This window comes from Patella vulgata, chromosome 8 (genome assembly GCF_932274485.2).
Source record: "Patella vulgata chromosome 8, xgPatVulg1.2, whole genome shotgun sequence".
In the NCBI taxonomy this organism is placed as follows: domain Eukaryota; kingdom Metazoa; phylum Mollusca; class Gastropoda; family Patellidae; genus Patella; species Patella vulgata.
Window position 1 is genome coordinate 25,959,629 of NC_065886.2, and position 27,569 is coordinate 25,987,197.

The 27,569-nt window shown below is 33.8% G+C and overlaps 1 protein-coding gene across 1 annotated transcript; it reads right to left on the minus strand.

The window, feature by feature from the left end:
• Positions 1–37: 37 nt before the first annotated feature.
• On the minus strand, positions 38–27,407 carry LOC126829904 (transmembrane protein 145). Its single transcript, XM_050560072.2, has 13 exons — positions 27,241–27,407; positions 24,774–24,848; positions 15,205–15,279; positions 13,163–13,378; positions 12,581–12,665; positions 11,898–11,969; positions 11,094–11,243; positions 6,551–6,723; positions 6,018–6,190; positions 5,368–5,488; positions 3,695–3,754; positions 2,847–3,059; positions 38–2,546 (listed from the first exon to the last, which is right to left on the minus strand). Exons 1-13 carry the CDS (start codon positions 27,349–27,351, stop codon positions 2,418–2,420), a joined length of 1,653 nt encoding a protein of 550 aa, XP_050416029.1. The 5' UTR covers positions 27,352–27,407; the 3' UTR covers positions 38–2,417.
• Between the last annotated feature and the right edge of the window lie 162 nt (positions 27,408–27,569).

Consider the following 27,569-nt stretch of genomic DNA (forward strand, 5'->3'; position numbering starts at 1 on the left):
CTGTTGGAATTGTTCAATGGGAAGATTGTAAGGAGTATTTTTTTTTTATGACAAAATATTTATTATCACAATTGCCTGGGTGGTACAATAACAAATAATTATATTTTAAAAAGCACACTGCACCAAACTATAAGAACAATATATATAGTGGACGGATTATACTTAATCTACATAAAAACATATGATGCTTGAACATGAGTTTTATACATTATGCTAATGAATTAGATACAACAAAATTACATTATGATAAACTTCAGATTTGGTCATTGTAATTACAATATTCTCCCATTGGCTACTACACTACAACCAATATCCCCACCTCTTGGCATTTTTGAATTACATGCACAATAACAAGTATGTCATTAATAAAGTAAAAGAAGAGTATATAATCGAAACATCAAATGCACCATTCAAAGAAAATTCTTATGGTGTCATCAAATAGATTCCTGATACTTTGATTCAACAGGACCAGCTAAATAAGTGTTGTTATTGGCTGGTTTTAAATTCCAATTAAAGATATATAACAAGATGAAGCAATTGGTTAGTGCCCAGTAGCAAGTTTGTGTATGACAATGCTACAATATATCCATGTGTTAAGATGAAAGAAAACCAGTACATATCTCCAAAATATATAACTTGGTACAGCACTATTTGAAAGTTTTTAATGTATCATAAATATCATTGGGGTCTATGGTGGTTTTTAAAACAAATTATACATTTTTGATCAGGGCTCTCATACAAAGTCTTGTCAATTTTTCACCTATTTGCTTACCTTCGACTGGCCAAAAATTTGAACTCAAATGATGTTTAAAATAAAATAATTCACATTTAAAAATTCCTAAGGCAAACATAACTGAAACAAAAGCCCTGATATGACTTTATTTCAATTGTCATGTCCTGCCATAAATTTAATTTAAAATTAAATATTGTTGTACCTGTTGAAAACAACTGTTCATTCTTCAAGAGGGGATTGTAATCAAATCTATGTTCAAGATAATGACTAAAATATACACAATGTTTTATAAACAGCCATAATTTTCCAACTAGTTAGAAATACCAATTGACTTATATTTTTGTGATTTTACCCTGATTTTAAAAGACAAAAGTATGTGGATAAAATAGTATGTGAATAAAATAAATCAATTATCTTAAAAAGAATTACATATATAATCATATTTTAACATTTAATTTCTTCATTCAATATTTACAAATATATAAATAATGTTAAAAATCAACCCTGATTACAATAAATCATGAATAACTATTAATAATAAAAGCTATATATCACAGTTTTGTTTATAAGAATCTGGAGTACTAACAAATAAATATTGACACTCAAAATTTTTAATAAAACAAAATTAAATAATTTTTGCAACACTCTACCTAAAACTGAAAATATTATGGAACAAGTTTTTAAATGGCAAGTTTATCCCAAACTACATTATTGGAAACTGTATATAATAATACCATAAAAGTGATCACTGTTTTTTGGGGTTTCTTTTAATAAAAATGTTAAAATAAAAGTAATAGTTTAAGGTTTTATTTTAATTCTTATCAAGGGTACATTACTGGCACAATCTATAATATTCAGTTTTGTGTAGACCAAGTTCGTGACTAGGTACCACTAATTTGTGAGAAACTAGCAGCAACCAGTTGGTCTACATCATCATCTTTGCTCAGTTACTATGATTTAGTAATGGAGTGATTAAAAACAAATTAACAAAAGATAACATGTTAATTTAGCCTACGGTCATGTTTCCTTTCTAAATTACATAAATTCCATTGAGAAACATATTTATATTATAGATCTATAGATCCTCTGCCATGTTCTACAGAGAGGATCAAGTGTAGATTGTGGTCAATACATTTATCCGGGACAATAAACCAATAAGCTGAAATCTTTCTATAATAATTATACAGACATTAAAGTAATAAATTAGAAATTAATGTTTAAATTTGTCCTTTGGGTGAGTTGGATATGTCCCTGTCTCAAAAAACTAGAATCACACATGCAACATGCCAACCATGTTAGATTGAAATTGAAATTCTTCTAATGGGAAGAATTAAAAACTTAAAAATATCTTCACTTGGTTCTGTTCCTCCTTCAATGGGCTCCAATTATGTTTGAACAAATCTAAATCTTCCCTATAAGCCATGCAACCAAGATATCTAGTGCAAGGGTACAACCTCCAAGATAACTTTTTACAGTTCTGGTTTTCAAAATTCCAAAATAGATACTTATGTTTATAATCCCAGGCTAAATGTACTTTTTGTATTGATTAAATTGAAAACTAATATCATCCTTCTTTTGTATTCAATTTGTATAATACCAGTGTTATACATGTACATTGATGTGAATATTTACTTCCTGAAGTGACTACAAATTTAATAAATAAAACAGAATTCAAGAAAAGGAATTACCCTTCCTTGTTGAGCGGTTTTCCTCCAACTTGAAATAAAGCTTCATATTGTGGTGGAGCCGAGGCTATAATGGGAGGTAATCTACCTTGTAATACTGTAGGTCTTCCTTCTGGATTCTCATTCAGCTAAAATTTATAAAATATTTTAAAATTAAAATTCCTGCAATTTGAATATAACCCATCAAGATATTTATCTTCCATGATGCACAGTACTTTCAAAATATAATGGCAAACATAAGACAGAAGACAATCAGAATGGCCTCCCCTTAATGAATACAAAGCATTATCTTGCCATAAATTCCTGGCAGTTTAATATCCATCTCTTAATCATTGAACAACAAAATTTATTATAAAAGATGTTTTCTTTTGGGGCTTTTATTGATTAAGATAAACTGAGATAGTATTACATCGAATAGAATAAATTACCTGGAAACCATTATTTATGAAAGGCGGGGGTTGCTTACAGTCTGGTCTTTCAGTGTAAGTATTGGAGGTTGTAAAGAGACCTGTTAAATCGGGACCTGTACCACCAGTATACATATTGTTAGAAGTAACAGAATATGGTAGGTTGTCATTTGGTTCCATACCATTTTGTTGTGTACAATCCATACTAGAAGCTGTACCTTGCATTGCACCGATCTGTAGTAAAAGATAAAAAAAAATTCTACATCATTATGTTCACCAAAAAACCCCGTTATCTTTGGTTTGGTCATATGTACTTCAAAGAGATTTATGCACAATTAGAACTGTTATTCAGAGCCTACATACCACTTCTGAGAAGCATATTGATGATGTAGAACAGGAATAACAAAAGAGGAATTTGGAGCAAAAATAATCTCAATTTAGTATATGAATTAATAAAGTGTATTTTGTCCTAATAGGGTTTGAAAACTCTGCTAAATTTGGCTATACAATAAATGTTAGTAATGTTAAATTTTCACATATTTAAGAAAGAAAAATCAATCTAAAAAATAACTTTAATGATATATTCTGTTTTGTAATGAAGTGTCCAAAAGTCTAATACTAGCTTACAATAATCCACATTTTACAAACCAATTGATCAATCTGCCTTTGTAGACCATCAGCCAATCCTTGGAACAAGATCAAATTGATAAAAAAAAAAGTCTCTCCACATTCATCCAGAACAGAAAAACAATGAAAAAAATTTCGCCATCAGGTATGTGTACTTTATGCTTCATTTGTAAATATACAATTACAATTTTTTATGATGATGTGCAAGATATGGAAATAGTGTATCAGTAAATTAAACTAACCTGTGTAGTGCGTATATGATATGGAAAATTCTTGTTGGCTGCATTGGGACGTGTTATAATCTGATAAAATAAAATGGAACATAAATTTTTTAAAAAAATCATGTGATATAAAAACTAACTTTCTTCCAAGGACTCTCATCTGATCATATCAAAATTCTTAATTTTGTATTTAAGAACTGAATGTGGAAATTCATGAACGGTTGTATGAGAGAACCCGAAGAAAACCCACAAGGTTGGATAGGCGACCCATCTCCTTGTCACATACAACCGGGGAATCGAAACCACGCCAGTTGACTCAATGACAGACCTTATGTCATGAATTTTATTACATTGAGATAGGGAATTCGTTTATCATTTAGTCTATCCAGAAGGCATGCAAATTTTCTGACAAAAAATCCTATACTACACCAGTGAGCAAACATTCTGGCAAATCACAAGCCTTGTTAGATTACCACTTAAAGGGAAGTAACTCTAATTTATTCACACTCTAAAAGTGAAATTGTCATTTTCGATTTTGGAATAATTAGTAGCCTAAATAAATGTTCTTACTTCTATTAGACAGATTGTTAATTAATTTCCCACCAGAAGATTGTACTATGCATCAAGTGCTATAGTAGGTTAGGCTACCGGTACATGTATGTTCAGGCTTGGCAAAAAAAGGGCTCCTTTCCACTCACATTGAGTCCCACTAGCTTACATAATACAGTGCTGGAAACTCATCCTATAATAGCATAACAGTAAACTGTGCTAGGGTGCAGGTGCAGACTGGGCCTCGGTCCCTCGCCCAGAAGATTAAGGGGTCCCGATTGGAAAAAAAACCACATTTTTCAAAATAAATAAAATTCATCTTCGAATCCACTGAAAAATAAAATGGCCTAAATCCAAGGAGCAAAACGATCTATGTGTGGAGTGCACATTTTCTCATCATGCCACATATTCTTCACTGTGAAGAAGGGAGCCTAGTTGGTCTGTTGACCCAGGTCTGCCAAATACTATGGTGAAATCCAGTGTAGGCTAATATCAAAACAGTTAAACATACATTATGCAAGAGCTAAATCTGTCTAGTGCAGGTCTTATTTGGGCCTGAAATGTTATCTAAATTATTAATTAGACATTAATTAACCTATCCAGACCATAATCAACTCTAGATGGTTATGCTAGCCTGCGATCTTTACTGGATTATGAGCCGATTTACTGCATAACTTTCATTCTCGATTTAACAATTTAATGGATAATCGAGACTATGCTGTTTATCGTAGGCCTACTGACTTAGGCCTACTGACTTTAGTAATGATAATCGAAGCTAGGCGGGAATTCCAACCGCTTAGTTCTCGGTTCATAGTGGATCAATTTGAATGAAATTTTCAGAAAATTGCCTTTACATTATCTAGTTTTTAACTATTATAGTGAGAACTGCCAACTCGCTATCGAATCTCCCATAATGTATCTTTAATTTAAATCAAAACTGTTCCATCCATGGTTGATGATAATTAACTGCTTTGATACTCTGTCAATTCACATACTTCTACATGCAAGATATATGAAAGTGGCTTCAATTACGTTTACTGCATAATTTCAATACAAAAATAAGATACGTACATGACTATTATTATCTAAAAAATGTTGTTATAATAATTTTATTACATGTAATTCAGACATATATATTAACTTACCAAAAAGAAAGCATGTCCCACTAAAGCTACCAATAGTTCTACTCCATTGACAGTTTTTTCTCGGGTCCACAAGGCCATTGAATGTTGAGATATCAAGATAACAATCGGTCCTGCCCAAAACCTGTTAACAGTAAAAGGTCATTCCAAAGATAAATGACTGAATGTAAAAGTGGTGAATGAAAAGAGCACTCTGTATAAATTTGGGATTGCATTTAATATTAAGTGCAGGAGGACAAACCCGCGGAATAAACGAAACAATTTATACAGACATATCAAGCAATAGACAACAGACGTAAGGCCTATATATCAATTTAAGTGAATGAATCTGGGGGCCGGCCGTAAGAGTCCACAAACTCAAAATAAGGGAGACAATCCACAAAAACAGGAATATTTCCCGAAATTTGAATCAGAATCTGTAAAAATGGATAATCGAGACTTTGTTTATTATCGTAACAACGGTAACAATGACAATCGAGCCTACAGTGTGTTTAAAATTCGGTTTTCTCGGCTTAGAGTGAAGTAATTTGACTGAAATTTCCAGGATATTTCTTTTTACGCTATCTATTTTTTAACTATTATAGCGAGAACTGTCAGCTCTTTATCTAATCTTCCATAACGCCCCTTTAAACAATGGATAACTGTGTACTTACCATACAGTAAAAAATCCAAAAAATGGATAATAAAACATTCCTCTATTTGGGAAATGTTTTAAGGTGAAGAAGATAGCGTAGAGGAACCATATCCAACCAACAATTCTCATAGCAATTAAACCATACCCTGGTGGACTGTCGTATACATACAATACTTTACCTGGATCAAATAACTACAAAAACAAAATATAAATAAAAGTAACAACCTCCACCATCATACTTTACATAGTCATACTTTAAAGGGATATATTTAGTCATTACAGCTGTGTATAAAGATTAGTTTTTCAAAGCAGACAAAGCTGATATTGTGAGCTGCCAAAATAGAACTTTAAAACATAGCAGCTGAACAGTTCTTCTTACATTTAAAGCACATTTCTCATTCTAATATACATCTGGAGACAGAGATCATTAGTGAAATATCTCAAGGTCACCAAATCTGGCAATGCCTTTTTAAGAAAGATGAATTATGTTTTTTCTCAGACACTGTATTGTAGGGTAGCATGATTTTTAATATGAAAACTTTTATCATTTACCTCAGCTTCCCATATAAACATGACAGAGTAAACAACGATGTAGATACATGTAAATACTGTTAATTTTATTGTTCCTTGGGAACTCAGTCGACCTCGGGTGATAGTATAGCCTTTAGCCATCAATATCAACATTAATAGAAATACTAATATACTCGCTGATCCAAATATACGTGCTGAAATTTTTAATAAGAAAATGTTAATTATTTTACAAGTAAGAATATTATTGTATCAATGGTATTTAGTAACTAAACTGGAAATACACAGAACACAATTGCAGAGAATCCTGGTTGAAACATTGATCAGTAATTATATTTCAAAAAATACCGACTCAAGCCAATCATAAAATACTTCTTCCTTAGTAACAACTTGCAATAGCAACAGCTGGCTCTTATATGTAATCTTGATGGTAAAATCCATCACTGTGCAAACAGTAGGCCTACATTCCAAACCATGATATGATAAAGTGAGAACTTAAAAAAAGGAACAAAATCAAAATGGAACAATAGAAATGTAAAGACTGTAAACAGACTATTATTTTGTCCTGTACAGATATATTATGGCATAGTGGTTTAATGAAATTGCTTCAAGACTTTCAAGCTTACTAGATAAATATTAGATTCTCTGAATCACTTGTGATGCACACAGGACAGAAATGTAAAGATATCACTAACTGGAACCTGTTGTTTGAAGTAAGGAGCGTTATGTAGTTTTGATCGAATGGCTAGCTCGCATGGCTAGTGTTTGTGAGAAAGAACAGTTAGAGACTTAAAACAAGTGGACAGAGGATAATCCAAGAATTTACTTAAGTCTTCGATATCTATTGTAAATGGATAGCAAGTAAGGACAAACACAAGCTAAAATGGACCATACAGTTAATCAAGTCATGTGACAAACATGGCTGCTAAAAACAGATTTTCACAGATTGGGGTATTTGTTTGCAATTAAAATCTTTTGAGAAGGACAGATAAATTAATTTGAATATGCCTTTTGTCCAAATATATCATTAATTCACACATCTTTAAACAGGACAATAATCAGTTGATAATATAATTGGTGATGTTCCTGTTTCATATGAAACAAGACAACACTGAGGCTGATAATGTGGTATGACATGTCATCCCGTAGGATTTGTATGCTAAAATTGATTTTTTTGTTGTTTTGGGTTGCTGCTGGACCAAGCTATACAAAAATGTTGGGGTTCAAATTTTCCGACCATTGACCCCTCTGGGAGGGGCATTTTTGAAACCCGGACCCCTCTGACCGAGTCCATGGCAATCTCTGCCAACAATGGTTGGATTTTCATAATCTGAAGTTCATGCCGATCTCATCTATGATACACTTAAAGCAAGTGGAGGGAGTTTTCATTGAATTCCAGTGGGGAATACCAATTTCCAGTGTCTTTTGTTGGATTTTGAAGCATGGTAAAATTATTAATATGGTCACTTTTGGGTGACTGGAATGTTCTGTCATGAAATTCAAGACACTTTGACATTTGTAACAAGTAAACAAGTTTAATATCAAAAACAAAGAGAATCTTAACAAGCCAGATGTCGCCAGAAACGAAAAAAAAGATCCTATCTTGGAAATAAATACATCAGTTATTCATCATCCTCGTCCTCCTGCACACCCCTAATCATATTGGTAGGTCCCTATCAAAACATGTGCAGAAAGATGTATAAGGCAGACCATTTTTAGCAACTGCATTGCCCTGTGCAGCCTGTTTTACAACCACATTTTGTGAGTTCAATTACAGCACGATGGGCAGGCAGATCAAGATTCGGCACAGGAACATAAATGCCCTTGTCCAACTGCCAGCCGTTGTCGTTAAATGGCAGGAAGGTTCAGGGATCGGGCTAGGTACGACTTGTCGCGTATCGTGATGTACTTTGTTCCTGTGATATGGGGTGACAATGCAGCACGAGTCAGTGGAAGCATCTCTATCTCTCCCAAGTTTTCTGAACTGAACAATTGCCATCTAAGTGCTGGTAGGTTTAATGGAACAGATGAAGAGTAGATTTGGTAGGCAAATCTCTCCGATTCCTTGACCTGCGAAGGCAAGTCACCCTTCTCCAAACTTTTTGAAACAGATGATAACATCACCATCAAGCTTCATGTATGCACCAGCCCCTGTTTTCTTTGTGATACCCACAAATTTACCTCTGCAGTCAGCACAAGAGAAACTGCCAAGTCCAATCAGACCTTGAGACTTATGACTTCCAATGACATGCACTCGCTCGATCACACCTATCTCTTGATCTCTGTATTTTGCGGCCTTCTCGGTTACAAACCTGAGATGACTGCGAATACCGAGACGACCCCGGGAGACAAGGTCCATGAGCATTGTGAGGTCATTGGCGTCACGTGACCAAACATGTGCTTTCCGCCAGTAACTCTCAGCTACAGATGCAAGATCTAAGAGTTTCTCAATGATGAGAACCCTGTGTAGTGTAGCCTTTGCTGTATCAAACAGGCTAGGATATGCTATACTAGCCTGGTTGATACAGCACAGGTCACATCACCCAAACTTCTCATCATTTATGCTATGGCTGTACGTCAGAGTATGAAGAAAACATCAAACCCTCAGAAACTCCCTGGCCTACAAGTGGCATTCACAAAAAGTGGTACTGCTTGATAGATTTCTTTAAACTGAAATCATTCCGAGTTTGGCACTGGAAATTGGTATTTCCAACCGAAAGTCGATAAAAAATACTTCCATTCGCTTAAGTGTATCATACACGGGGTCGCCATGATGAAGAAAATCACCCACAATGAACTTCAGATCATGAAAATCCAAAGATTATTGGATGAAATCAATCCGAGTTTGACACCGGAAATTCCTTTTTTTACACCGAAAGTCAATGGAAACTACTTCTATTCGCTTTAAGTGTGTCATAGATGGGGTCGGCATGATGAAAAAAAACACAGAATGAACTTCAGATCATGAAAATCCAAAGATTATTGGCTGAAATCAATCCGAGTTTGACACCGGAAATTGGTATTCCCAACCACCGGAAGTCAATGAAAACTATTTCCAATCGCTTTTAGTGTATCATAGATGGGATCGGCATGATGAAAAAACATGACAATGGACTTCAGATCATGAAAATCCAACAATTATTGGCGGAGATAGTCATGTTCTCGTTCAGAGGGGTCCCAATTTCAAAAATGACCCTCCCAGAGGGGTCAAGGGGTCGGAAAATTTGAACCCCAACAGTTTTGGATAGCTTGGTCCACCATCAACCCAAAACAACAAAAAAATCAATTTTAGCATACAAATCCTACGGGATCTGTTTTGATGACATGTCATACCACACTATGATATCCCCTACTGATTTCCCAAAATAAATACATCACACATATTAATTAATTGCACATTTATCTTTTTCAAAAGTATCGAGCAATCAAACTGATTATCTATACTCAGTCTAAGCAGAAAATGTTCACGATCGAACTCAGTCAAGGTTTTGAAGTACATGTACCTGGTAGTGAAATGCTACACCAAGTTTTATCACTCTCAATAAGTTAGAATCAATTTTACCTTGTCCCAAAGCATCGAGCTTTAGCGGAAAATGTTAATCATTGAACTCAGCCAAGACTAGCCCAAGAAGAAAATTCTCACTGTGGAACTTCATCACTCTCATCCAATTAAAACCAAAGTTATCGTGTTTCAAAGAATCAACCAATCAAATTGATTATCTCTGCTTGGCCTTAGTGAAAATGTGCATAATTGAACACTGTCAATAGACACCTACACCAAGTTTGAACATTCTACTCTCAATTAGAAGGAGAATTATTGTGTTCCAAGGTCTTGACCAATCACATTGAAGTTTCTACTTAGCCAAAGCAGTAAATGGTGTAACAATATTAAGGTCTTGACCTAATATTGGTTCCAAGGCCGTAAACAAGTTAGACGTAGCGTATTCAACAGAAATAGATAAAAGTTTGATATTTCGGAGTGACATAAACACATCAATTTGTTTATGCTTTAAAATTTGCCAGATAATCTCTAAAGGCCTATGTCCATATTTGGGTATTTCCTACGTCGTTTGGCGTAATTGACCAATCACCTAATAGCAAAAATCAGGAGATATAAAAGGCAAAACCTAGACTTAGAAAATCAGATGTCATTTGAATTCTGAGAGAACCAATGATATAATGTTTTCCAGACAACTAGCAATGCTAGACTTTGTGGGAGCAGGGTTAAGAGAATGACAACTATGTAGACTTGTTTTAAACTATGTATCCTGCTTCAACATAAAAATGTATACAAAAACTATTGTTGTTCCTGATATATATCTGATTTGGGTAGCAGTGAGTAAACAAATAGCGTGAAGTCCAGGGGCAGGGGAACAACAAAGACTAAAGATATAAAAGCATGCTAACCTACTGATCATTTAATATGTTTATTAAAATAAAATTGTGGATAACATAGCGAAAGTGAAAGAGTATCTTTGATATAAAATTTTCTTCATTTTCACTTGTTGGGTTTACAACCTCCACACCAGACTTACCCTGGTGTTGTACTTATAACAATGTTTCTCACCTGTTAATATGGTTTTTGTTTGTTGATATCCTGTATCACCATACATACCATATCCTATACATAGTAGAAATAGGTGGAAAGTCCACAGACTAACAGACACTAAATACATCTTATATGTTGTATGAAACAACTGTCTTTTCTGTAAAAATGCTGTGAAAAAAACAACATTGAATTTAAATTGCTTTAAAAATTAAATTAATAATTTTTGCTGAACAAATAGCATGCCACAGAGACTCAATTACTACAGGGAAAAAAGTAATTATTATTTGGTTTCATATTGTAAATATCATAAAATGAAGGAGATATTTTATTGTTCCTTCTCTAGACTTCATCAGCTAGATAATATTACGTTGTACTCAGCCACCCAACCCGAAATGGAATAAACACAAATTTAGTAACCAAATATGTTGAATTTTGATAGAGTTCCTCCTTTTGCCCAAATGAAAACAGCAACCGAGAACCTTTTTCTGTATCACATTAACAGTCAAAATGTGAACAGAAAGATAAATCCATAAAACATGTTTGAAATTCTGTACACCAATACAATCTCACCAAGTATTAAAAATCTATTGAGAACTCTTGAGATTTCTTAAATTTTAACATAAATAGGTGATAATTGCAAATCTGAAAAATACATGTAAAGAAACAAACCTGTAGAGTATTCACAAGAAATTGTGGATGAACAGCGGCAATGTCAATAGAAGTCCACATTAAAAATAAGTTCAGCAGATTGAACAATATCAAAGGACGATAAAATCTACAGATCTACTCTCAAACAATTATTTTTCTAGGAAGTGTACTTACATGCACAAACAATAGATAGAGCTAACATAATAAGATAGGCAAGTAGAAAGGCAATATCAACTGGTAATATATCTGAAAAAAAAAAAAAAAATGTTATTACAAAAACAAGATTCCTATTTAATACTTTTCCCAACTAATAGGGGGGGGGGGGGGAGGTGTGGATGGCCGAATGGTTAGCATGTGCGCGCTGCATCATAAGGCCTGTCATTGAGTGACAAGAAGTAGGGTCGCCTGTCCAACCTCGTGGGTTTTCTTTGGGTAATCCGGTTTACTCCCACGCAATAAATATTGAAATAAAATTAAACCATATGTTACTCCCGTAATGACCTAGTTTGTGTCGAGTGGACGTTAAACCCCATTTCTCTCTCTCTCTCTATCAGAATTTCAACTTTCACTACTAGTCTTGGTTTATCAAGACGTTATATGTGTGAAAGTACAAATGATTTAGCTCAAAGAATGGCTATGCTGGATACACACATAAAAAAATGATGGGGTACACATTTAAGCCAGAGTGACAATATGAAAACAAACAATCTGTTTATTTTCTTGGATATTTGTGTGGTTTCTCGAAATAATTAATAATATTATTTTTATAATTCGATCACAGATTATAGAAACAAGATTGTGTTTTGGCTAAACCATGAATCTGTCTAAACCCTGCAGTATAAAGTTATCACACTTACAAAATTCATCAGCAGAATACTCATATGTTAAAAGTCCACCACCATTGGTCATATGTATTGAATAGTCTAACTTTAATCCTCGTGGCTAAAACATCAAGATATTAACAATTTATTACACATTTTGAAGCTTCCCTTATTTACTTCTGTGAGAAGTCTTTCTGGTTAGTTCTTAGAAACACTTTTCTAGTTCCATGAATTGGAAGAAGACAAAAAATCTGACACTGTGTAGTGTCTGGATAATCGAAAACTTGCCATTGTCTGATTTTGGCTGTTGCATTAGGTCACTCATTATAGTGGCCAAACAATAAATTAAAAATCTTTATCTGGTTCATAAAACAGAGTTAAAATACTTAAGCAGTCATTTGAGCTGGAACTTTAAGACAAGGTAAATAGACTCATACACTGGGTTTTGATTTAATATGTATATATACTCATATTTCAATGAATATCCTGTAAAATCTGGAACTACCCTTTTAAGAAATGCCCAGGCATTACTTGCCACATAATGGTTCAAATAATGTTTGGAATTAGTCACCATTTATTGTATTCTCTATTTGTATAAAAAAAGAAGGAATGTTATACCTGGCCTTGCTTGTCCTCGCATCTTGCTAAGGCTATAAACCACCATCTTTCTCGTGCTGACCGAAATGTTCTTGTGCCTGTGCAATTGTAAAAGTTAGTGCCATCTTTAGTAAATATTTTACAGTTCGAATACTGGGAGGCTATACCACTGCCTTGGTCTAGTGCTATAATTTGGTTATTTTCTGGTTTTAAAACAGCTACTTTGGCCGAACAATTCTGAAAGAAACAGATCCATTAACATTTCAGCAATATTTTAATAAGTGAGAAACCCTTACAGTCGGTGTAATGGTGAAATTTGAATTTAAATAAAGTGAGGGGAGCACAAAATTTTAAACTTATATAAGCTGACAATAAAGAAACACCTTGCAAACACTTTCTTAAGAATTTAAAGAACAATGTTTTACTGAATCTTTTATAATATCTCAAAATAAATCATGTGTTGTTAGTGTATCATATAATCTTATTTAATGTCCATTGCTCTTGTTTTCATGTCAAAAAGGCTCCTGTGCCAAATTACGCAAGTTTTACTTACTAGCTTACCACACCATTGTGGGTGATGGAAAGGGTAGGTCAGGTCTACAATATTGGTGTCAAGGAATTTTGATAAAAATGGTTAAGCAGTATTGTGTAATTACAATATGACAATATGAAATGTCATCCATGTTGAGGATTTTGGTTCTATCTCTTACAGGCATGTGAATGAACCAATTTGCAACTTTACATGGAAGCAACCATTATATTGCTATCATGACCAATCTAATCAAAGACAGGTGTTATTTTTGTTTCATTTCAAATATTTTTTTTGTACACATCAATATGCATACATAGAGAATCTCCTACCAGTCTTTTTTGATATCAAAAAGACGAGTAGGGGATTTTATTTATCACCCAATCCCTTCTTACACGCACAAATAGATAAATATAATTTTTTGCTGTAGATTTCACTTTTACTTAACATTACGGCGTAGTGATACATCATTTTTTGACAGCAATTCAACCATTGCAAAGTCCTTTATATTGACCCAGTGTATCCATCAAGGTCAATTGAATAACAATAGTTCATTTTTAATAAAAAAAAAAGTTACTTTTAATAAGAAATGAACTGTTCTTTGAAAATAAAAAAAGTAGTTCCTTTTCAACTGACCAATCAAATTCATGTAAATGATATATCGCAGTAGATTATGAAATATATCACACAAGCGATATCTACTGTAGAATGTATTATTGGGTGATAAAGGTGGACATTAATATTTTGTCCCACGGGAATAACTAGGCCCTATAGGCACACACTTTCCTTGCTAGTGAGAAATGAGCTTGAAATATCCTGAAATTTCTTCTCAAGCTACACAGGGATTTGAACCTAAGATTTTCTGAGACGACAGTGCCTTACACACTCTTCCCCAAACACACACTGCTCAGCATAACAGTACCTTTGACATTGATTAGAAAGCCAATCAATAGCTCAATTTAAGGCACCAGTTCTCTTTGCCAATTAATAAAGTGTTAGCTTTTTACTACATTTAAGAATGTTCTATCTAATTTCTGTATTAAGGGTTTTGATCGGTCTATACAATTTGTATCTATCAATCACATTCTCCATATTACTGAACCGAACGGGATGAAATGTCAGTACAATTTTAATCAATCTGGTTAAAACACAGATCCTATTTAGATTTGTATTTTATAGTTCAAAATTTCGCTTTACTTGTCTTTACTACACTAGGATCTGGAAGAGTTGTTATATTATTGGCATTCTGGTTGAGGTGAGGGATTAGCCAATGAAACAGTCTGTTACGGCGATTTCTTGGCGTGCTCTGCAAAAAAACTGTGGGTAAACACCTAGAAAAGTCAACGCTGATTGATTCAATGTCTGACGTCATAGGGTGAAAAGTCGCTCGTACAACCCCAGACATGACCTTCCAGTGTAGGCCATCGAAAGTATAAAAAAACTAAAAGAAATATAGATCTGTATTTTAATCAGAATGAATTTTAATTAGACTTTGTCACATCTTATTTTCTGATATTATGTAACAAATACTTACAAGGCTTGTTTTATATACAGCAGCCCATTGTGTAGCTTCATCAAAATACAATAATACATTCTCTGTAGCATATTCCTGTAAGTACATTAAACATACTGATATTAATAATCATTTGTCACTATGATAACAGTAAACATACTGTTATTAATAATCATTTGTCACTATGATAACAACACTCACCAGCAGCCATGTTGTCCAAAATCATTGTCAGCATATCCTGCTGAGCAAGTTTTAAAAGATTACATTTTAATATATATGTCAATAAACTATGGAGATTTCACAACATAATTCTAACTATAATTTATATTTATGTTAATATGCTTACTTCAATGCATGTACTTAACAAAAAAAACTTCTGGGGAGTGATTTGAGAATCTGCACATAATGTTGTCTTACAGTTATCCTCAATATTTACCCTAGTTCCCTTCACAAGTACATGTGTGTGATGGACAGATTCTGGTATTGTCAAACCTGTGACATACATAAGAGATAGAGAGAAATGGGGTTTAACATCCTCTCGGCACAAACTAGGTCAATTTTATTTCAATAATTCGCTTGCTCGTAGGGATCTTTAGCAGTGGGAGGAAACTGGAGGACTTGGAGAAAATCCCCGAGGTTGGACAGGCGACCCTATTCCTTGCCACATACAACCGAGGAATCGAAACCACACCAGTTGACTCAATGACAGACCTTATGATAAAGCACGCACAGACTAACCATTCGGCCATCCACCCCCCACCTCCTCGACCGGCCTACAATTAATATCTCCCAGCTATCATGGACCCCTTCTCCTTGAGATATGTACATTTCATTTAGCACTTTTAATAACTATCAGGGTCAATCCATAATCCATTTACCATCCATGACAGTATATTCAGATCTTTTGAAAATTATTATTACTATTAGGTTGTCCTGACCCAACTAATAATGGCTGCTTGTTACAAATGTATCTCTCAATACACCATATAGAAACATGTCTTTGTTTGTTAGAGCTAAAATAAAAGCCTCTTAGTGCAGATATTGATTGCAGCTACTATTCACTTTGGGTTCATAACTAAATTTAAATCTCAAACAAATAGACTGTCTCTATGCCACAAAATGAAAGTACACAACATTTCATATAAAATCTTTTCTATATACATGTATACCATTATATAGCTTATAAATATATAGATTAATACAGGTCTTCTTGAAATTAATTCATAAAAAAGATTTCCCTCGTATATTCATGTTCAAAACATAAAGTACCATACATTATCTAATAAATACACCAAATGACATAGAAGACCTTCTTACAAGCATAGACTGGACAAAAATTTGTTTATTTTTTAAATACATGTTTCAACCTTTATAGAAAGGTGTATATATACAGGTCACAATTCTATGGAATACAATCTTTGCTTTTCATTGCTTGATAAAGACTAGAGATGCCTAGTTGATATGTCTCTCAATAATAAGCAGCTACCCATAGAACTGTCACCTGTAAATGCCATTGAAACAATTCATAGAAAGGCCATACACAAATGATTTACCACTGTATGCTGTTGGCATTCAATTGTTAATTCTCTACTTGGGAGCTGAGAAATTTTAAGTTCCTCAGGATTTTCTGGTGTGGTTTTCCCTTGATGAAGGGCCTGGAAGAGGAAAAGAGTCTTAGTTGTTCCGATGGGAAACAAAAACAAGGTCCTGTGTACACATTGGCGTGCACGTAAAAGAACCTTTGACATCGGAATTTAAAGTAGCCTGTAACACTGCTGTCTAGGTAAAATGTTTGTCTGTCTTCATTAGCCAGACTGGAGCAGAAAAGTAGGACGTTAAACCAATTTCATTTCACTTTACTTGAATGAAATAAGTTAAAGAGAAATCATGTAAAAGTTGTACAAATTTTGAAACGTGTGATGACCTAACAATATTCTCCCAACCATTACGCATCAAAAGTTACTATTCCTCAGTGAGTATGACGTTGGCTCACTCTTGGTGTTGGCCAAGAAAGTTTCTCCAGATTTTCCATTGTTATTTCTCTTTGTGGGGGGTCTGACAACGAATGGGTCTAGACATTCAGATGGAAAGAAAAAAAACGTGTGCATGTAACGAACCCTTGACCGCTGAAATTCAAAATAAAGTAGGTAGTGCCTATCTTCGTGCAAAATTTTCCTAATAGCACACTGTATGGTGTATGGATGAACGTCTTTATTAGCCCAGTCAGTGTGGAAAAGGTGGATGTTAAACCCTATTTCATATCATTTCGTTACACAATATTGGGATTTGTTGTCTGAAATATATTTTGGCTAACTGCCATTACATGTATAATAGATTTATTGATCAACTATAGACAGAACTATTTATTGACCTTTATAAAAAAAAAAAAAAAACCTTTATAAAAAACACCTTTATCATGGCAAGCACCGATAAATAACAAAATTCTTAAAGGGGGAGTTATTCTCACAGGCCAAAATCACAAAAATACCTTTACATTCATTAAAACATTTGATAATTTCAATATTAATGTCAATACACGATTTTTAAAAATATACTAAAAACAGAAGACGTATGTACGTCGTTTTCACCAGGGCATAAAGAGGTTGCCATTTTGGCTTGTCATGCACCATAAACCTGCTATAATGACGTCATTGCCGCCCTAATAGCTATCATGGCTAGGGTGTCAAGATTGTACAATAAAGTAAGGCGTAGTTCATACAAACAACGTAATACTGATACAATATTGAGTGGTTGTGACGAATCTATAATATTTAACATAATTTATCCTAATAAATAGATATATTGTGACAAATGTTTGGTGGATAATCCAATCTTGACGACTTAGGTGATGGACGATCACTCAGTTGTTATTGACATTTGTTGTATGTTTATGACTTTTAAAGGCAGAAATATGAATGACTAAGTCATCAGCAAGACAACTATTCTACAAATATTTGTTTCATTTACATAAAATTTTCAGAATTGTCTTCTACTTTTTAAAATAAATTTTATAATGGACTCCCTTTCACTCTTAGGTTAATTAGATGTCATGAAGTCATTCGGTCATCTTTCCAGCTAACCAGCTAAATATAATCCTTATCTAGAGATAATTAATACTAACATACAAGTTATGTGTAGGATAAAGCACGAGACTGAGGTTATGCTGGAGAAAAAAGACTGAAGAAAATAATCCGAGAAAAAGAAAAACCGAGGCAAGCAGGCCAAGGTTTTTCTGTCAAGTTTTTTTTTTCTGAAATCTTTCTTCCACAGCATGACCGAAGTCGAGGACTTTATCTTGCTTATAAACCGTCTATGGTTACATGTATCTACAATGAGAATATCCAAGAATTCCAGTAATAAAAACCTGATATCATGTTTTCCCAAGGAAAATAAAAACCTGATATCATGTTTTCCCAAGGAAAATAAAAGCCTACAGGTTACAGGTATAAAGAAAAACTTTCAGAAGAATAACCCCAAATTCCCCTGTATATATCCAAAGTCGCCCAAGACTTTCAGACCGCAAGTTATTCCGGGTATAGAATATACCCCAAAAATCAAAGGGATTTACCGTTATAGGTTTATAAGTCAGGGAAAAATTAGGGTGTGATTTAGGCAAGATATAGCCAATAGTATTTTCAGTAACCCAGTTATCAAGCCAACAGATTACAGTGTTCTAAAAGTTAAATTTAGACAGAATTCTGAAATACATCAGAAAAGTTTAATTTTTCTGTCTTTTACATAAATCTTAGCTAACGACTAAGATTAAATCTTCCATTTGTTTCTTTCAGTGGATCCAAAAGGCTGAAAAATAATAAAAGAAACAATAGGAGCTGTTCCAGACTTACAATGTATATCGTGGGAAAAATGAAATGAAATGGGGTTTAACATCCTACTGTTCTGTTCCAACTGGGCTAATGAAGATGGGTGTACGTCATACAGTGTGCTATGAGGAAAATTGTTGTCCCATCAGTAAGACTATATGTTGTCCCTTGCCCGGCCCTCTGTCCTGCACCACAGACAAGGAGAAACCACGCCAGAAAATCCTGATGAACTTTCTTGGCCAACGCAGGGATTGAACACGGGACCTCCAGGTTAGCGACCAATGTCTTACTCACTGAGCCATTGTGGCTCCCGTATATCGTGAGATTAATAAGTTTTATTGAATAAAATATATTTGAATAGCTTAAATTGCTGTGACAATATAGTTTAAGGTTGCTTTCATCATGGTATAAAATTAAGAATGGGAGTTTTACACATTTATTTTTATACTTAAATGTTAAGAGAAAAATGACAGCATATATATACTGGTACTTTTAATAATTCATTAATTCAAGAATACCCACTGAGAGAGAGAGAGAGAAATGGGGTTTAACGTCCACTCGACACAAACTAGGTCATTTCGGGACTAACATATTGTTTAACTTTATTTACATAATTCGTATGCGCGTAGGGGTCTTTAGCAGTGGGAGGAAACCGGAGGCCCCGGAGAAAACCCACGAGGTTGGACAGGCGACCCTACTCCTTGCCACGTACAACCGGGGATTCGAAACCATGCCAGTCGACTCAATGACAGACTTTATGATACAGCGCGCGCACGCTAACCATTCAGCCATCCAACCCCCCAAAAATACCCACTGAACAAAAGTACAGACTTTATAGAGTTGTAGTTTAATCATGACGTTAATATATCTTTTATTAACAACAAACTACAAAACTATATAAGCAATACAAAATCAAATTTTAAAATAAGTCTTAAAACTCATGTGTTTAAAAAAGCTTATGATTAATTATTTGTGTTATTTTATAACTATTTGTTTGCTGTAAAGAACCTTTGAGCACTCTTTGTATAAAGATTCTTAATAATAATAATAATAATATATATATATAGAGAGAAATGTTATTTAACGTCCACTTGACACAAACTAGGTCATTTCGGGACTAACATATACATATGGTTCAATTTTATTTCAATAATTCGATTGCACATAGGGGTTGTTAACAGTGGGAGGAAACCATAGGACCAAGAGAAAACCCACGAGGTTGGACAGGCGACCCCACTCCTTGTCATAAACAACCAAGGAAACAAAACCATGTCAGCTGACTCAATGACAGACCTTAATAATAATATAACCAGGTAGGTAGGGCCAGGGGCACATTTAAAAACCCTTACTTTAGTCTAAACCAGGGGTGTCAAACATGCTGTCCGCGGGCCAGATCCAGTCTGCCAAGGGTTTAAATGTGGCCTATGAAACAAATTTCAACAAACTGACGTGTTGATAATTCTTAGAATCTATTGTTATTGTTTTCCAGTTTCAGTAAAAATCTGGCTTCTTTACTGTATGTCATAGATATCTAAATTGGCTAAATTGGTCCATTTCAAAGTATTGAATTGCATTATAATATGTAACGATTTTAATCAAATAAAATTTTCTTTATCTTGATATTTTTGTGTATGTCCGGCAGCCCACTTGATGAAATGAGTTTGATACTCCTGGCCCCAAGTTCACAGCGCATTCTCAGACTTAAGTTGAGAATTTACTCAATTTTCAATCACTGTTTATACAGAATATCTTTCATCCAGAAACACAAAACTTTGCACATAGTTTCTTATTTTGAGTAAATTCTTAACTTCAGTCTTGAGAATGCTTTGTGAACTCGGGGCCAGGTCTAAACCTTGTTATAAAAAAGTAAAATGGTAGAAACTGGTAATAATCAATCTTTAACTAGTAAATGATTTAACTGTTCCTTTCCTATATATCTAAAATCATAGTTATGTTAAATATTTCAATATCCTACTATACCAAATAACTGTTTAAGTTTATTTCTAAGCCGCACATCAACTGGCAAAAATGGTTTAATTCGCTGCCTAGTTAAAGGTTTTATTATACATGTACAATATATAAACAATCGATTATCCTATTACTTATAGTTTCCATCTTCAGATCCATCAAACATTGATATATTTTTAGAAAGTTTATCGTCATGTACATCTTGATTTTTTATTAAAGGAATATTGATCCACGTCAATTTTTGATGTAATTAATTCTGATCAATTTACTTAAAGAGAAAAGACCAGAAGAATTGAATGTCTACTGAATGAACCTTGTTTTTGTCCTGTGTATGAACAAACTACTTAATTATTGTTACTAAAAACTAACTCAAACGTTTGAAATCACCTTCAGTAAAATAAAATTCACTGTACAATTAAAATTTCAAGAGCACAAAGATATGTTAAAGATGCATTATGTAAGAACTAAATCTGCCTACTGCAGGTATTTTATTTGACAACAAATCTTATATAAATTATTATTTAGACATTTATTCACAAGATAAATCAACTATCTAGACCATCAGATGACCAAGATTTTAAAATCTAACGATAAAATGGAATTTCGTGATCTATTTTTGAACTAAAGCAAGAACGGCCAAATCTTTATCTAAATCTTACATAATGCATCTTAAATATTGTACACTGCATTTTATTTTACTGGAGGTGATTTCGAATATATGGGTGAGTTTTTAAATAACCATATTTTATTTAAAGGAGCTAAATCGCTAATATTTGGGACCTAGAAATTGACACAAATGAGTCACAACGCATATAATAATGTAATATGAAGGTATATAAACTGATTTACATTCAGTTGTTTCTATTTTTACTCTAATTTCAAATCAGTTAATTTCCGCGAAATACACCAGAAGTCTCAATCTAATGGTAATCTCTAGCTTCTGGTTATTCCAGTCTACACCGATAGTGTTTATTGTGCATGCTCTCCAGATAAGAATATGACGCCACTGTTTGAAATAACTTGTGGAATATGTCTAGTCTCGTTCTTCGAGTCCCTTGTTACAAATTGCGCCGAAACACATTATGGTACACGATTTGTGTACCAATGGTAAAATGTTTATTTTGTCTTAAATACTGGATATCAGAAACCCATCTTTTACCGTAAGATCACAACATCAATGCTGATTTAAATTGACAAATAATTTGTGTTTTCAATGTTGAAAAATTTGGATGATATCGAGTTAGAGACTTAGCTACTTTAAGTAGTTTATTCATTATCTTTTTAGCGTGGCATAACTTAAATAATTTATGAAGTGAATAATTTATTGGTTGTTTGTCAGCTCTTTGTATCAACTTCATTGATTATAACATGTCTGCACTTCAAACACTAACACTGTATTTAACACCTGTAGACACAATCATGTCACAACTGACATTGTATTGCAGGGTTGGATGGTTTAAGGCGTGCCAGTTAGATTAACAGGTCTTTCATTGAGTCAAGTGGTGGGGGTCTTGATTCCCCGCTTATACAGGGTCATCCTGTCCAATCTTGTGGGTTTTCTCCCCTTGTTTGTCCCTTACCGATAAAGACCTCTATGCGCAAGCAAATTATAGAAATGAATTTGTAAATGACTTATTTTCAGCAACATCATCTAAATCTTATCCTTGGCTAATTACCTCAAAAATTTACTTTATGTTGTATTTAGAGAGGTGCTTTCATTTCAGCTAGTTTCGAGTATCACACTTGAGTAACCATTGAGCACATCAAAGCAAAACGACCATTTAACAACGATTGAGCACGTCAAAGCAAATAAAATATTTAACGATTGAGCATGTCAAAGTAAAATGATCTATTAATGATTCAGCACATCCAATCACAATGTCATTTAATGGAGAATATAGTCAGTAGTTTATCATACATATGGTGCAATGTTTCCACAAGTATTCTATTATGGTTTTCAATAACCAGTTATTATATTCCATGTAAATGGTTGTTTGTTTTGATATGAGTTTACAGTTCAAATTTTGAACTATATGCTCATATCACAACAGACTTCAAATAAGCTTATTCAAATTTGACTGTGTGCAAAAATTTGAAACAAATCTTTTAAGACTTGAAATGAAATGAATTGGGGTTTAAGGTCATACTGTTCTGCTCCAACTGGGTTAATGAAGACGGGCATACACCACACAGTGTGCTATGAGGGAAATCTTGCTTGGACAGCAGTGCTACAGTTTACTCTTCTTTTGAATTCGAACTTTCAAGGTTCTATTACTTGCCCGTTAACATGTACACGGAACCTCTGTTATTTTTCTTGCCATGCCCTTATTATACTTACTGAGCCCCATGGCTCCCAATATATAGATACTGCCATATCAAGTTTATAGTGGTTTTCGAGGAGTTCCGTGAATGATGGTACAAAATGTTTAGCTGCAAGTACTTGGATTTCCAATAATTCTGTGAGTCAAGGGTTATTCTGAATATGACATATAAGATGTATGTGACACTTTAACCCATTAAATTTATTCTATATGCAACTGTGTTAGATTATACATATCTACTCCACCAGATATCTGTACAACATTGTTTGAACAAAGATCTAATATTAATACTTGTTTACACAAATTTCAAATTCCATGTAAGTAAACACTAACTAGATCTAAATCTTGAGAAATATTTTGGTCTGTCTTCATTAACCCAGTAAGACATTGAACATCATTTCATTTCATATTCCATATTTTAGAACTAACAAGGCTAACTTCCTCATACAATAATAAAAGAGTCACATTACATTAAAAGTTTGTCTGTCATGATATGCAGTTACATGACTACAATAAATAAAAACAGTTACTTAGAAATGATGACGGAAATATAATTTAATATGTTTCAGATTCTCATTCTTCTTCAATTTAAAAACAAAAACAATTTGCAACTAGAACTGCGATGCAATAATGACGGGTTTCACCAGTGCCACATTACCCTTGAACTTATGTCACTTCCGGTGCCACGTTTCTCTTGAACGTATGTCACTTCCGGTAAGAATGAAACCGTTCAACAGATTTCCACATAAACATTGCCCACGTGTTATAAAATGGATGCAGAATCAACAAAAGACAAGTCAAAATTGAAGTTTTGGGCAAAATTACGTCACTTTCGGTGCCGACAGAAACTTTTATCGGTAGAAGAAAGTTGGGAATTTGCACCACGGACCATATGGGCTTTACTTTTACACAAATCAGGCAATAAATAATTATCCCAGAACCCATAAACTGAAATCAAAATGCGAAAAATCTTAAAAAGTGATCCTGACAAAATTGGTTATTTCTCGGCAAAGGAAGATGTTAGAAACAATTTTGTGATATCAATATGATCGTATTGATTAATACTATTTGTCCATAGTAATCGAATATCATAATTTTATACTAATAATGAATATCGCTTACTTCAAACAAGTATTTGTTTTAGAGGCTAAAAATACAGTTTCTGCCTAAAGGACGTTACTTCCAGTGATAATGAAAATCTTAAATTACTTGTATGAAATTGTAAATGGCGTAGAAACGCATTATGGTACACCATTCATGTACCAATGGTAAAATGTTTATTTTGTCTTAAATATTGAATATCAGAGGCCCATTACTCGGTAAGATCACAACACCAATGTTGATTTAAATTAACAAATAATTTGTGTTTTCATTGTCGAAGACTTTGGATGATACTGAGTTAGAGATTTAGCTACTTTAAATACACCATTTTACTGACATTTAAATCAACTTAACATAGTCATTACAAATTTCCACTTACCACAGGATAAACAAATTTATATTCTAAGGTGCCGTATTTGGATAAAAAACAAAATCTTGTTATAAAAACCCAATTCTGTAAGGACAAAACAAAATATGATATTAGTACCAATATGTCAAACATGTAATATCAATCTTTGTTATATTATAGTTTCTTAATTGTTGGATTATTTTGATCAACAAAAATGATGATGTAAAATACGATAAATAACATGAATGTTTTAGGAATATATCTGTGTCATGAAATTGATGGAAATTTGAAATATTGAAATGGTTAATTTTTCACATAAAATAAAGAATGGTTTATATAAGTGATCATCAAGGTACTTTGGCATTTAAATAAATGTCACCTCTTGTCCAATTAATGAGAGCAGGTTGTTTCATCCCACGACTGGTTCATCTCGGACTGTTTCATCCCAAATTTACATGGGTCGTTTCATCCCACTTATATCGGGTCGTTTCATCATACAAATTTAAACATACATTATGCAAGAGCTAAATCTGTCTATTGCAGGTCTTTCTTTAGGCCTTGTGCGTGCTGTATCATAAGGCCTGTCATTGAGTCAACTGGCGAGGTTTCGAATCCCCAGTTGTACGTGACAAGGAGCAGGGTCGCCTGTCCAACCTTGTAGGTTTTCTCCGGGTCCTCCGGTTTCCTCCCACTGCTAAAGACCCCTAGGCGCAAGCAAATTATTGAAATAAAATTAAACCATGTGTTAGTCCCGAAATGACCTAGTTTGTGTCGAAGGGACGTTAAACCCCATTTCTCTCTCTCTCTTCTTTAGGCCTGAAATGTTATCTAAATTATTAATTAGACATTAATTAACCTATCCAGACCATAATCAACTCTAGTGGATTGTGACCAAATTTACTGCATAACTTTCCTTCATGATTTAACGATTTAATGGATAATCGAGACTATGCTGTTTATCGTAATTACTTTAGTAATGATGATCAAGGCTAGGCAGAAATTCAATCACTTTGTTCTCGGTTCATAGCTGATCAATTTGAATGAAATTTTCAGCAAATTGCCTTTACATTATCTAGTTTTTAACTATTATAGTGAGAACTGCCAACTCGTTATCGAATCTCCCATAATGTATCTTTAAAAAAACAGGTATTACATAAATTTTTAACATTTTATTTATACATTAATAACAATATGTCAATGCAGTTTTCTTATGAATAGTGTCCAACTTCTTCCTTTGCATATGCTTTACCTTATTTTCTGACTCTGCACCAATTCTCGACACCAATTTCACTAAAATTACATCGCTTACAATCGGGCGATGCTCATAGCAAAACTATAACAGGATTGGCCCGTAATAGGACACATCAAAGAATAAAATTGCATGTAGCCACTATTTAGACACATGTTATCTTCAGTTGTTTAGTCGTAATCGGTAATCAACAAAAATCAAGGAGTAAAACTTATTTATTCCATATATTATTGTTTATTTAACAATAAGTAGGCATTTAACAGGGTTTTTTTTAACAATAAGTACAACTCAGTTAGGGGGGTTGGATGGCTGAATGGTTAGCGTGCGCGCTGTATCATAAAGTCTGTCATTGAGTCGACTGGCATGGTTTCAAATCCCTGGTTGTACGTGACAAGAAGTAGGGTCGCCTGTCCAACCTCGTGGGTTTTCTCCGGGTCGTCCGGTTTCCTCCCACAGCTAAAGACCCCTACGAGCAATTTATTTAAATAAAATTAAACCATATGTTAGTCCCGAAATGACCTAGTTTGTGTTGAGTGGACGTTACACCCCATTTCTCTCTCTCTCTCACAACTCAGTTAATTGACTGCTATTATAATAACAAAGGGGATGAAACAGCTCGGAATGAAACAGCCCGATAAAAAAATAGGTTGTGATGAAACAGCCCGAGATGAAACAGTCGTGGGATGAACTGACCCGCACCCCTACTAATTACATTAGAAGAAGGAAAAGGTTAAGCTGGTCAGTAAACTTTACTTGATTCCATAACCCATAATATTGACAGGATTATACGCCCCCCCCCCTCCAACAAAAACAAAACAATTTGAACGTTCGTTATATCATAATTGTAGTTTGTCAATATACATTATGTTTTATTCTAAAACTTTGGATACTGCCATTTTATGATTTCTTATAATTTTCAGTTCGTCAGAATGTATCATTTACGACAGTTGGTTAAAGGGACAATGCGTATTCGAATATTACAAATTGCAATTTCACTTACGAATAAACGTTAACAAATATATTTTGAAGCTTTTACATATATACTGTACTGTATACAAATGTTTAACTGACTAATGTATGCTTTCAGGTATTCAATGTTGTTCCGTATCGCCATCTAGATATACGGTACCTATATAAATATATCAACAACATTATAGGCTTTCTGCCATGTCATAGATTTACGTATACTAATTATCTACTCGCTATTTACAGATAGTGAACTTATATAAATTTTTAAAAAAAACATACCGCGAATGATTCAGGGCTTGTAGTATCTATAGTTCCTTCAACTCGTTTAGCATCTATCACATATAATTTGGTAAATAAAACCAAAACAGACAGAATGTTTACGTTTTTCATTTTTATGTACACTATCCACTCGAGCACTCCACCCGTTTATCCGCCATAGTAAAATATGTCCGTCATGTGGCCCGTTGCTAAGCAACCCATAAACAGTTATACAGGTATTCTCATCGCCGTTCAGGTAAACTGCGTGAAGAGAACCCACACTGCTTTGTATTGTAATTAGAAAGTGATTATAGGACATCGCCAGAGATTATAGCTTGTGTTCATTAGTA

Excerpts from the sequence above, each read along its gene's own strand:
- LOC126829904 (XM_050560072.2), bottom strand. The coding sequence starts at position 27,351 with ATGAAAAACGTAAACATTCTGTCTGTTTTGGTTTTATTTACCAAATTA. Across the intron at positions 24,849-27,240 it reads CAAGCCCTGAATCATTCGCG|AATTGGGTTTTTATAACAAG; the intron begins GTATGTTTTTTT and ends TTGTCCTTACAG. Across the intron at positions 6,191-6,550 it reads TGTTTATATGGGAAGCTGAG|TTATTTGATCCAGGTAAAGT; the intron begins GTAAATGATAAA and ends TTGTTTTTGTAG.